Genomic DNA, 11,400 nt, shown 5'->3' with positions numbered 1-11,400 from the left:
GCACCGGAGATAAATTTTCCATCAATAATCTCTCTAAACTTATCAGTCTTCTATCTTGATTAATTGACTCAGCTGGAAAAAAAATGGTTCCACCATTTTATTTCAAACAAAATCAATATTTTACAAGACCATTAAGAAAATAATAGTTTCTCATGATAGACTTACTGGTTACAAAAGAATGCATACAATTGGTAGACTTAATTTATTAACTACAGTAAAGATGACAATTGCAAGACACTGGCAAAATACAAAGTAATGAAATAATCATAAATCACATAATTGGAAGATAGCAGGAATAGGACCAATAGAAGGGGGATGAGGCATATAAAATATAATAAATGTATCTAAACCTGATCTGAAATCCAAATGAATGAACTTAGTGATACTGTATTTATTGACTGATTAAATGCCAGTTGGGTCTAGTGATTAGAGCTTCAGGCTAGAAACCAGGAGGCTGTGAGTTCTAGTTCTGCCTTAAGCATGAAAGCCAGATGGGTGACTTTGGGCCAGTCACTCTCTCTCAGCCCTTGACGTCAGGCTTGGGTGACAAGTCGGTCGGTGAATCCCTGTTGCAACCAACGGATCAACATTTGGTTGCTCTGAAAAAAGTGGACCTTGCACATGTGGGAAAAACAGTAGGTAGAAAAAAAATTAAATGTAATAGTACCATAATTGTAGAGTAATTGGTTTAAAATAAATGATGGAGTGAATAAAAGCAATACTGTTGTTAGTGTCTACTGTCACCCATTTGAGAATATGTGGACAATGCTTTCCAAAGAAATTGCAGATCTTGAAAACGGCATGAAGTTTGAAAGGAAGTAATTTTTTCCAAACATTTGTTGGGAGACAAACTATACAAAGTACAATCTTTCCAGGAAATTTCTAACTGGGTTTGCTGGCAACTTGCTTCTTCAGAGGGCACAAGAGACTTCATATTTGTATGATAGGAAAGTATCTTGATGATATTGGAGTCTGCATTGTCACTACAGGACTAAATGGAGATGCTGTGAAAGTCCTAGCCCAATGTATGGAAGCTGTGAAGGCCTGGATGGATAGAAACAAATTCAGACGTTAACTGTCTCATGAGATTGGTTTAAGAGAAGAATGGCTAATTCCTCTAGCTCCACACATTATAGAAATTACTTCTTTTTGTTTTTCATATCTGCCCTTTAATAGGGTAGGCAGCACAAGATGCACATAATGTGAGAGCTATCTCTCTCTCAAGCATCAGGATTGGGGGTGGATACCAGGTAAGGCATTCCCTGGAACTGCCAAGCTGCTACTTCAAAGAAGCAGGTGGGCTCAATGTGAGGACCCAGAGATCTTTTGGGAGAGGAAGTTTGGGACTACCAGCTTTCCATCGTATGGGCTCAGCCATTTGCTACATGGCAGTAGAAATGGGATCAGGTGGACACTAGAGGGCAGCCTAGAGTAATTTTTTATTTTTCTCTTTCAATTTTTTTTTTTTGAAAAGGACATTGTTTTTTGGTGCCTGGCACACAAGCAGGTGTGCCTGACCTGAGGCAAGAAGATGGGCAATTTTTTAAAAATAATAATTATACACACACACATACACACACACACACACACATACACACATGCATATATATTTTAAGCAGAGAAACTCAAAAGTTATATGATAACTTCACATCACCATCACAGGCTGAGGTGGAGATGCTATGGAAATCTTGAGCTTCCATATCTGGAAGCTATGAGGAACTGGTTGGGGAGAAAAAAGCTCAGGTTAAATCCTAGTAAGATGGAGGTACTATTTATCTGTAAACATCTAGTCATTCCAGAAACATAAATACCAAAGTTGGCTCTTGATAGAATCATGCTCCCACTGAAAAACAGCATCTGTGATTTTGGAGTTGTCCTGGGTTCACAGCTTCAGCTGGAACAGCAGACAGATGTGACCATGAGAGTTTTTGTCTACCTAAAGCCAGTATGCCAATTATAGTCCTACCTGGAGTATGAAGCTTTGGTGACAGGAATACCAGTAACTCTTTTCACCACACATCTTGACTTCTTCACCACACTCTACATGGGGCTGCCTTTGGAATCTAGAACTGATGGAGAATGCATTGACCTGAGTGTCAGTGAGTGGAATCTGCTACTACAGGAAACATTTTTTTCAGTCATTCACTGGTTGGCAGTAAACTTCAGGACTCAATTTAAAGTGCTAGTTATCATCTCTAAAGCTTTTTATGGTGTAGCTCTGGTTACATAAGGGACACTTTTCCCAAAATGATTCTCCCTGTCCTGAAAGAATTGAGGGAGCTCAAGAGCCTATCACTGAAAGAAACACCTTCTCCATGATTGTTCCAATCCTGAGGAACATGCTGCCCCCGGAATAAGGCTGCCCCCTTTGCTGTTGCCATTTGGGGAAACTCTGAAGATTCTCCTTTTAGTGGGCATTTGATGTGAACTGATGATAAATGGCTAACCACTTTTTAGTTCCCTTATGCCACTTTTAGGTGGTTGAGTTTTTATTTATGTATTATTTTTTTGTTAATGATAACTGCCTGGAATTGATAGATTGGGGCAGTATAAACATTTTGTAAATAAATAAACCACTCCCCCCATATACATACAAATAGTATACATAGAGTATATTTATACCATCACCCTCTCTCCTTCCAACAGAAACAGCAAAAAAAGATTAAGAGGAAATAAACAAGATAGAGTTGGGATGAAGAAATAAACGACTGCATTGGGAAGAAATAGAGAGATGGAGACAAAAGGGGAGAGAAATATGGTCAGGAGATAATTGGACAGGGAAGAAAAGAAAATTGGCAGAGTCTTCAAAGAAGCAGGAAGAAGGGGAACAACCACTGCCATTCACTTCTCTGTTTCAGAGGAAGCACTTTAAAAAGCACTTGAAGTTCATAAATGGATTATCCAGCCATGGACTCAAGATATATTTTTCTAGAATCCTCATTCTCAGTGAAGCAGAAAGAGCAGGTTCTCACGTTCATTAGAATAAATCTAGTGGAATAGCATAGGTTTTAAATATGCCTGATAGATGTCATGAACAAGATAAAATATATCTGCCAGTTGAGAAGAAGGCAATCAGATGTTTTATGTTGAGCCTGTTATCTTTTCTGGTTGAGGTAGAAAATGTGGGTGGCCTTTAGTTACTTTGTGAATTTGATCTTGGCCTTGTGATGTTGTTTCTAAATGCCAGATGTCCTGTCTGCCCAAGTGTCAGTGTGAGCTCTTTGAGGTAGACCAGATCAAGAAACAATCCCACAGGATGACCAGAACGATACTTTACTGAGAGGCTATAATGACAAAATTTTGCAAGTCTGATTATGCTTCTTTTCCCCTCCATCTTATACCTCAGTAAGTTACTGAGGAGTCATCCTGAGTCTGTTCTTAATACCATTCACCTTCTTAGGACTTAAGGAATGCTTCTGTCCTCTTCGTTTACATAACAGTTTCTGAATATTTGCTTCAAGGCCATCTCCATGGCTCTCCATAGCCAATTCTGAATGCTTGTTTGTAAGACCATTTAGACATTTTTCTGGTGTTCTTAGTTAGAATGTAGGAATAAACTATAGACATGCAGTTGGGTTCTATCAGATGCAGAGGCAATGATAAGATTGCACTAATGACTGTTCCAACCTATCATTGTTTCTGCATCTGCTGGGACCCATTTTAAACTGTAATTATATCCCTGCTCAGTTGCAATTGGTGCCAAGATTCTTAAGCTTTCAGTGCGAGCTTCAGCTGTATCTGCTCACACTGACTGTGGGATTTATTTTAATAAATGAAAAATATATTAAAAATGTATAAATAAACAAATAAAATAATATGTACTACTTCTCCCCACCATAGTTTCTGTTTTACAAATCTTCCATATGAATTTAAAAAGGGGGTCCTGAAAAAAGGTGCCACTGTTTTTAAAGTTAATCCTATTACCTTTATGAATGGATTCCTTAAATCAGTTGCATCTTTTTTCAGGATCATGTGGTAATCCTGAAAATAAATTGGGTTATATTAATGAATAGCAGAGGGGTGCCGCACTTGTGCTCGCATGATGTATAAAACATTTCTGAATTGTTCTTGAAATGTATACACACACACGTACATATGGATAAGGGCTGGATTTGTCAAGGTGGCAACCATCAGTTTCCAAGCTAGAAAGGACCATGATTCTTTCTTGTCTGCAGTAAAGAATCTAATCTAGCCAAGCTGGGCCTGAGAGTCTTCTGCTGAGTAAGCCCATTCTGAATCAGGGCTTACTGCCAAGTCTGGTGTGAAGCCTGACAATTTGGAACTGGCAGAAAGTTACAATATTGTTGACAATGTAGCTGTGTTTAGAAGGAGTAAAGAATGCTGTATAATTGTTATACTAATTGCTCACACTTCTGTGCTGCCTCATCCTGCTCACTGTTGGTCATTCCACCAGCATATCTATTATGACAGAACTGTAGCTGCTATTCCACAGTTATAAGAAAGCTTATATAGCTTTCTCATCTACAGCTTCTCAGCTAATGGATTTTCTGTACTGGGTTGTCATTAAAAGTCATTTCATGCTGCTCCCATTTCAGATGTAAAGATAGGTAGATGCTAAATGTGTAGATTCTAAAACAAGCATTGGTAGGGGAAAGTACTTAAAAAGTAACTAATCCATTATGTCTGAGGCAGAACAGAATGCACCTTTATTTTATGAAAATTGGAAATATATTTAGAAATAAAACAACCTGTATACACTACCCTCTAGTGGTAGTTGGAAGTGATAATCTAACATTAACAAGTACTAATGTGATAACTCAGCTGAAAAAATGTTTGTTCTTATTTCTGAACATTTATATTATTTTTACAGTAGGAAAACAAACATGACCACATTCATCCCTAAGAAAAGTTCTAAAATTTGTTAGACAGTATATTTCTTAGGACCAATCAAAATGTCACAAAACAGCAATCATGCATCTGAGTTCTCCAAGACACTTCATGAAAGCTTTTTATTGAATAAGCTGATTTTAATTATAAAAGAAAAGTATGTTTTTAAAAGTTCCCAGATAAGTACAATGGATGTTGGAACTAGTGACTGTTTCTCTGATTGTTCAATAGCCTTTTTAGGAGGTAATGATTGGACTATTGTGGACATGACACATTCTAAAATTGGATTTAGCATTGCATGAAGCTTTGAAGTGGAAAGAACAGGGCAATCAAGCTAAAATAGCAGAGTTCTACAGAAAGTGACATCAAAAAGAGAGGAAGAAAAGATTATCCTGAGTGTGTGGCAACAGACTGCGTGTACCTACTAACTGATGGGATGTGGGAACTGAATTAATTCCTTTGGTTTGCAGTGTTTGCGAAATAAAGCTGTAATTATCAATAACTGTGGTGTAATTTTTAGAATTTCCTTAAAAACTTTCAGCTAAAATGAATAACTAAATAGACACTGCAATCAGAAATAATAGTGTATCTTACGTGGATTACAACCCCTCCAAAACAGCCTAAAAAGATTTTGATAAATATGTTATTTTTAAGGACAGTAGTACCATCTGTAAATTATTGTATAATCAATTCTAGGTGACTCACCAAGATAGATTTCATGGGAATTTTATGCTGTAAAAACTTCCAAGCTGACTCATCAAGTTCCAAACTGACTCATCAAGTTCACATCCCAAGTCTTCTCCCCATACTTTTTAAAGAATTTCAAGACACCCTATTATATTTAAGAATTTTGTATTAACAACGAAGAGGTTCTTTCAATTCTGAATATATACATCATTCTTCAAATACTGCTAATGTTTACAAGTGGAACATTACACACTGAAGAAAAAACTGAACTTGTACTGTATGAAACGTGTAACCTTCAACAAAGTGTACTCAACTGAGATAGATTTTCCTTCAATAATCCAGTCTTTAATCATATCAACTCCTATTTTATGATACAAAACATGTATTCTTCCCAATTAAGTAATTTAATAGAAAAGCCAGCAATATTTTATAGGGGAAGGATTATTTGATTGCAAGTGGAGGGAACAATCAGGAACAAAACAAGATTTTACCTTCAGAGGCTTATTCCCTATGGAATTAACTTGAGCCTCTGAATATGTCCATGCATGCAAGCCAATTTTTTTTCTTTCTTGGACTAAGAATTGGATTTCTAATGATCTTGATAAACAAGATTATAAAATTCAAACAGTTGAAGACATTTTGCACTAAAGTTTTTACAGTCAAATGACATTATTAATGTATCTTTTGATGAAAAGTTTAGAAGTACGTTATAATGTGATTTAAGAAAATATTTTGATTGGGCTGCTTGAGTTATTCAAGACGTTTTCAGGATGAATATAAAGTACAAATACAAATACAATCTGTGATCAGACTGAAATGGTTAACAACTGTATACCATACTTACAGAATTTTGAGTACTTTTCTTCTTTCTTTCTCTCAACTACTAAATCAGTTTTCATTCAGCAAGCATAGATGTAGATTTCTTTTACTATCAAGATGTCACTTAATCCAACTATACCAGGCCAAGGTAAACCACATGCATTATCACGCCTGGCTTGGATGACATTCTTGACAGTTTACTACTGTTTAATTGCAAGGTTTGACTGACACAAAATACCGAGGATTTTCTAAAGATCAGGATCTCGCAGGCAATAATATATGCAAGGGTCCTCCGTAATTCGGGTCCCTTGGGCTGAATCCCCTTTCAAAGTGGCCTTTTGATTCTCTCCCCGGCCGGTCAGTCAGCGAGGAGTGGAAGCCCCCGAGGAATTCCGCCGGGCAGCAACTTATGCAAATGAGGGGGATCCCTCCTCTAAAAGCCCTCCCTTCTCGGTGAACTTGGCCGAGAAAACAAATCCCCCCGGCCAGTTCAGGGCGCAGCTCCGGCCAGGCGCTTGCTAGGGTTGGACCATCAGCTCCCCTCAAATTCCTGGGGACTCCAGCGCTTTCCGAGGAGATGGGCTACCGAGTTTTCCGGGAGGGGCGTCCCCGGAATGCGGTTCGGCTCGCCTGTGTGTGTGGGGGGGGGTCGCGCGCGCGCTTTGTCTTCCTTTCGGCACCCTTGCCGAAGCCCTCTCCCACCCACACCCCGCTGCTCCCTGATGCCCAAGCAGGGCCGGCGGTCGAATTCTCGCACGGTTCCTTCTTACGAACTGAATGGGACCCACTCGAGACCTGCAGCTCAGCTGCCTCGCCCACCGTACTGCAGCGCTCGTGCCTCGCGCCCTTCGCGCGGCAGGCGGCTGCCGCCTTCAGCCCGGTGAATCGAGGGTGTCCTCCAGAGCATGTAGAGGTAGGTGGAACTGGGGCTGAATCACACAGGAGACTCGCTGGGGGCCGCCAGCGATCCCCGGGGACTCCACCGAGGCCATCCTGGGCCGCGCAGCAGAGAGCCTTGCTCGGCCGCCTGGGGATGCGCGCTGCTCGCGGCCGTGCGGGAGGCAGGATCGGGGTCAGCTGCCGGTCTCCTTGACCTGATCCAGAAGGTAGGAAGGGGGGCGCGGACGAAGGCGCCTCCCGCCCCCATCCTCCTCTGAGTGGGCCAGAGACAAGCCGCCCCCCGCCGGCCGCCTTCTCTTACGTGATCGGAGAGGGAGTCCTCCTCGGGGGGAGGGGGTGGGGGAAGGGTTCCGCAGCCCCTGCGTAGCTCAGCGGCCGGCCCGAGCTTACGCCGCTTCCGGTTTTGCAGCTGGAGCCGCGTCGGCGTCTTGCAAATGGCCCGGCCGGATGCGGCAGGACTGGTGCTGCTGCTCAGTGCCGTTCCTGACGGAGAGCGAGGACTGGGAGGCTCAGTGCAGCGGCGGCGGCGGCGGCGGCGGCGGCAGCAGAGGCCGCTAGAAGAGCTCCGCCGGCGGCGGCCGCGGCGACGGCAACAGCACGAGGAGGAGCAGGAGCAGGGCGCCCGGCCTGCGGCATCTCCCAACCTGGGCCGGCGGCTTCGGCAGCACGAGGAGGACGAGGGCCAGGGGCGAGAGGCTCTTGGGCTGCGGCTGTCTCGGCATGAGGAGCGCTCTGACGGCGCCCGGCTTTTCTCTGTTGCTGATCGGCGTGTCGCTCGCCTGCTACTCGCCTAGTCTGCGCTCGGTGCAGGACCAGGCGTACTCGGCAGCCGTGGTGCTGGAGGGCAAGGTGCAGGCGCTGCCGCCGGCCTCTTCTCCGACGCCGGCGACGGGCAACGGGAGCAGGGACGAGGCGCCGACCTCCGGCATTCTGGTGAAGGTCTTGGACTTGTGGCCCCTCAACAGCGGTGGGCTCCAGCGGGAGCAGCTCATCCGCGTGGGCTCGATGCCGGCGCCCTGCTTCAAAGTCAAGCGCAACCACCGCTACATCTTCTTCCTGGAGCCCACCGAGCAGCCGCTGGTCTTCAAGACCTCCTTCGCCCCGCTGGACACCAGCGGCAGGAACCTCAAGAAGGACGTGGGCCGGATCCTGTGCGCCGACTGCGGTGAGTAAGTTGCCTCGCCGGCCGCCTGCCAGCCTCGGCTGGGAAAGGCGCGCCAGCCCTCCCCGTCCTCCGGCCGCCTTGTGCTCCTAGGGCCGAGCCCCCTTGCGTCTCTGATGCTGGAGGTCCGCTCGCGTTTCTCCGGGCTGTATTGCTGCATTGTGAAGGGGAGCGATTCTCGGTGGCGCCCTTCGTTCTGGTCCTGCTTTTTCTCCTCCTTTGTCTTCTGTTACTTGCCATTGGGTCAGGGTTGGGGGAAGGGATATAGGAATAAGACCACGGCTCTTCTTGTGGGGGAATTTTTCATTGCAATCATGTCTCCCTGCATGCCGAACTCTGTGACAGCACTGGCAGCTTTAGCTTTCCCTTCCTTACTGTGTCTTTTCTGTCCCTAATAATTATTATTTGGGGGAAGTAGCAGATCAAGGTCCATGGCCAGGAGGTTCACAATTCAGTCTGTGACAGCATCTTTTCTAAATGTAATCTCTGTTATCAGACAAGGTGCTGCTTGGTGAATTTGTTCAGATATTCGGGTATTGTTCCTAGATTCTGAATACTTCATATCCTAATTTTCTGAATACTTCTAGATTTCATTGACATTTACTTGTGATGTTGATATGACTGATGTTGGATCAGGGCACTGAACAGCAAGATCATAATTCTTTGGCAATGTGTCCTGAGTTTGCTGAGTGAGTGCATAAAGGGATAAAGCTACACTGTTGCTGCAGACCTGTTAGTAGCTTTCATGAAGTTTGAAAAAATGTTGAACTCAAGGGCCAAGACAGAAAAGTTGCAGCACATCCAGACTCAGAAAACATAGTTGTTCAGTGTGTCCAGACTTTCTGGATTTCATTAGAGTACCACTTAGGGGAGGGTGGAGTTTTAATTGCTTTTTTGAGTGTGTTTTGTTCAGTTGAATCACATGCACCCAGAGCACCTATTTGTTCTGAAAAAGGTCAGAGGCATTAAGAGCAGCTTTGGTGTAGAGGACCAATTTCAATCCGGGAAATAGCATAATGGGAAAAGGTTGTTGCTTATCCCTGCCGTTGCTTTGGTCACATTTGGAGACACTTCAGCTGCTTTTGGGCAACAGTGAAAATATTGAGAAATCTAATATTGTTTTTTTATAATTTGTTTTGGATTTACTTGCCTCAGTAAGATAGTTGATTGTAGAAGACATCTTAAAATTGGATTGTCTGGCTTTTCAGGTTTGCATTAGAAAACCTAGTATCATGTGCAGGCACTTTATGTTGTATTTTTCACGCACATGGCCCCTGGCATTTGATTATTTTCAAGCATATTATCTCTTTTCCTGTTTTTGATTTTTTTCTTCCAGTTAAGATGATTAAAAGAGAGATCTTTCGGTGCCATGGACTTTAGGAACATCCCTTTCTAGCTCATGAACTCTGATGTACTATGTCTGTAATAGAAAGTGATATTATAGAAGCAGAAAATCCATAAATTGTGGTGGATTTTTGGAAGAAAACATTCAAATTAATGATCTCTACAAATTTCATGATCTCCTTTTTGTCAATTACCTTGTTTTGTTTTGATTTATTTTTCATGAATGCTGTCTTCTAGAAAAAGAGTTCCAATGGTTCTTGTTTTAAAATGCAGATTATCTCTTATCTTCAGTGAATGGTTTCAGAAAGCACAAAGTTCTGGGATGGATAAACAGTGCTTCTGTACTGCTTAAAACAAGATTTTCAAAGCACATAAAACAGAAGCTCATTAAAATAGACTCCTTTAACTTCTCTGATATGTTCTTATTTGGAAGTAAGGCTGAAGATTTCAAAAACAACTTACACGCTTTAAGGCTGTAAAGTTAAGCATGTTTAGTTGGAAGTAAGCACTTGTTACTAGCATGGACTTAGGCTGCAGCCCAGACTGTTTGATATTGAACTGTTAGTTTTTATTTCCTTCTAATCTGAGGATGCCATAGTGCTCTGTATATGGATTCTCTAAGCTACTAGTAGAGAGAGAGAATGAAAAATGGTGGTTTCAACTAATCATCCTTCAATCTATTTTTCACAAACGTGCCCAAAGCAAAGTTCAGGATAGCTTTGGTGGTTTGATTGCCACTAGACTCTTGATGAAAGTTCTTAAAGGAATGGGGACAACACTGCTGCCAGTCATATGGTTCTGGAGGGTAAGGGGGAGAAATGGAAATAATGTTTCTAATATTGTTATCACTTATGTCACCTGTGTACCTAATGCATCCCGCTCCATCCCTGACAAATCTATGCCTTTTATAACCCAATTCTTGCTGCTATCAAGCCATAATTGTATCCTGTTCATCCCAAAGAGCTAGGACATTCATGCAGATTACAAAGAAGCCCCCCCTCTCTCATGACTGTGACACAGAGGTCCTTCTGCACAGGCTCCTCACTGAAATGTCACCTGTCCCTAAAATGACTCTTTTCCACTATTTGGAATTCCGTCAGCTTCTTGTTCCACAGGACTTGCACTTCTTTCTTTCAAATCATCTGCATTAATTCCTGCACTTTCCTCTGTGGCTGTCCCAGTTTAAACCAGCTCTCAGTTGACCGGTGAGGTAACCTTGGGATATTCAGCTCTTTAATTCACTCTTGACCCTTAAGCCCATTAAGACACCATTGTGAATGCATGTTTGTCTAGGATATGTTTCCATTAGCTGAAAATTTCTTTTTGATACAATATTTGTTTATAACAATGAATTTAATTCCCCCTTTAAGCTAGTACATTATGCTTTCAACATAGTCTCGCTTGTGACTATGGCTTGTGACTGATCTTAGAACCATGTGCTTTATCAAACAAAGCTAACATAATACATATAAAATATATAAACACCAAATGAAACTGAAATCAACACAACAATGATGTCTTATTTATGGGAGATAGATATTGTAAGAAGCCTGTCCATGTAGACAGTGAATATCAGTGCCTAAGTTTGATAGGAATGTAAATTTTCTGGGTATATCAATCAATCAATCAATCAATCAATC

General features: G+C 42.3%; 1 protein-coding gene and 1 long non-coding RNA gene across 4 annotated transcripts in view; one reads left to right on the top strand and one right to left on the bottom strand.

The window, feature by feature from the left end:
- Nucleotides 1-911: 911 nt before the first annotated feature.
- On the bottom strand, nucleotides 912-6,518 carry LOC148213622 (uncharacterized). Of its 2 annotated transcripts, none has more exons than XR_015794232.1 (3): nucleotides 6,380-6,518; nucleotides 1,967-2,069; nucleotides 912-1,044 (listed from the first exon to the last, which is right to left on the bottom strand). It is a non-coding gene; the product is annotated as an uncharacterized LOC148213622 (long non-coding RNA). The 2 variants fall into 2 exon arrangements; XR_015794233.1 differs by lacking the exon at nucleotides 6,380-6,518 and adding an exon at nucleotides 3,925-4,017.
- Nucleotides 6,519-7,194: 676 nt separating this feature from the next.
- NRG2 (neuregulin 2) overlaps nucleotides 7,195-11,400 on the top strand; it is a 178,704-nt gene continuing 174,498 nt past the window's right edge. Inside the window, exons 1-2 of one of the 2 annotated variants that reach the window (XM_088131442.1) lie at nucleotides 7,195-7,267; nucleotides 7,664-8,419. In XM_088131442.1, the coding sequence (XP_087987568.1) occupies nucleotides 7,975-8,419 (445 nt within the window). In that variant the 5' untranslated portion in view covers nucleotides 7,195-7,267; nucleotides 7,664-7,974. Of the gene's footprint in view, nucleotides 7,268-7,605; nucleotides 8,420-11,400 lie in introns of those variants that run through there. The other variant, XM_088131443.1, reaches the window with a different exon arrangement.

The sequence above is a fragment of the Python bivittatus genome, unplaced genomic scaffold (genome assembly GCF_059951505.1).
Source record: "Python bivittatus isolate LINGU-HERP-01145 unplaced genomic scaffold, Pbiv_v1 ctg000960_np1212, whole genome shotgun sequence".
In the NCBI taxonomy this organism is placed as follows: domain Eukaryota; kingdom Metazoa; phylum Chordata; class Lepidosauria; order Squamata; family Pythonidae; genus Python; species Python bivittatus.
This window is presented reverse-complemented; position numbering and strand designations above follow the sequence as displayed.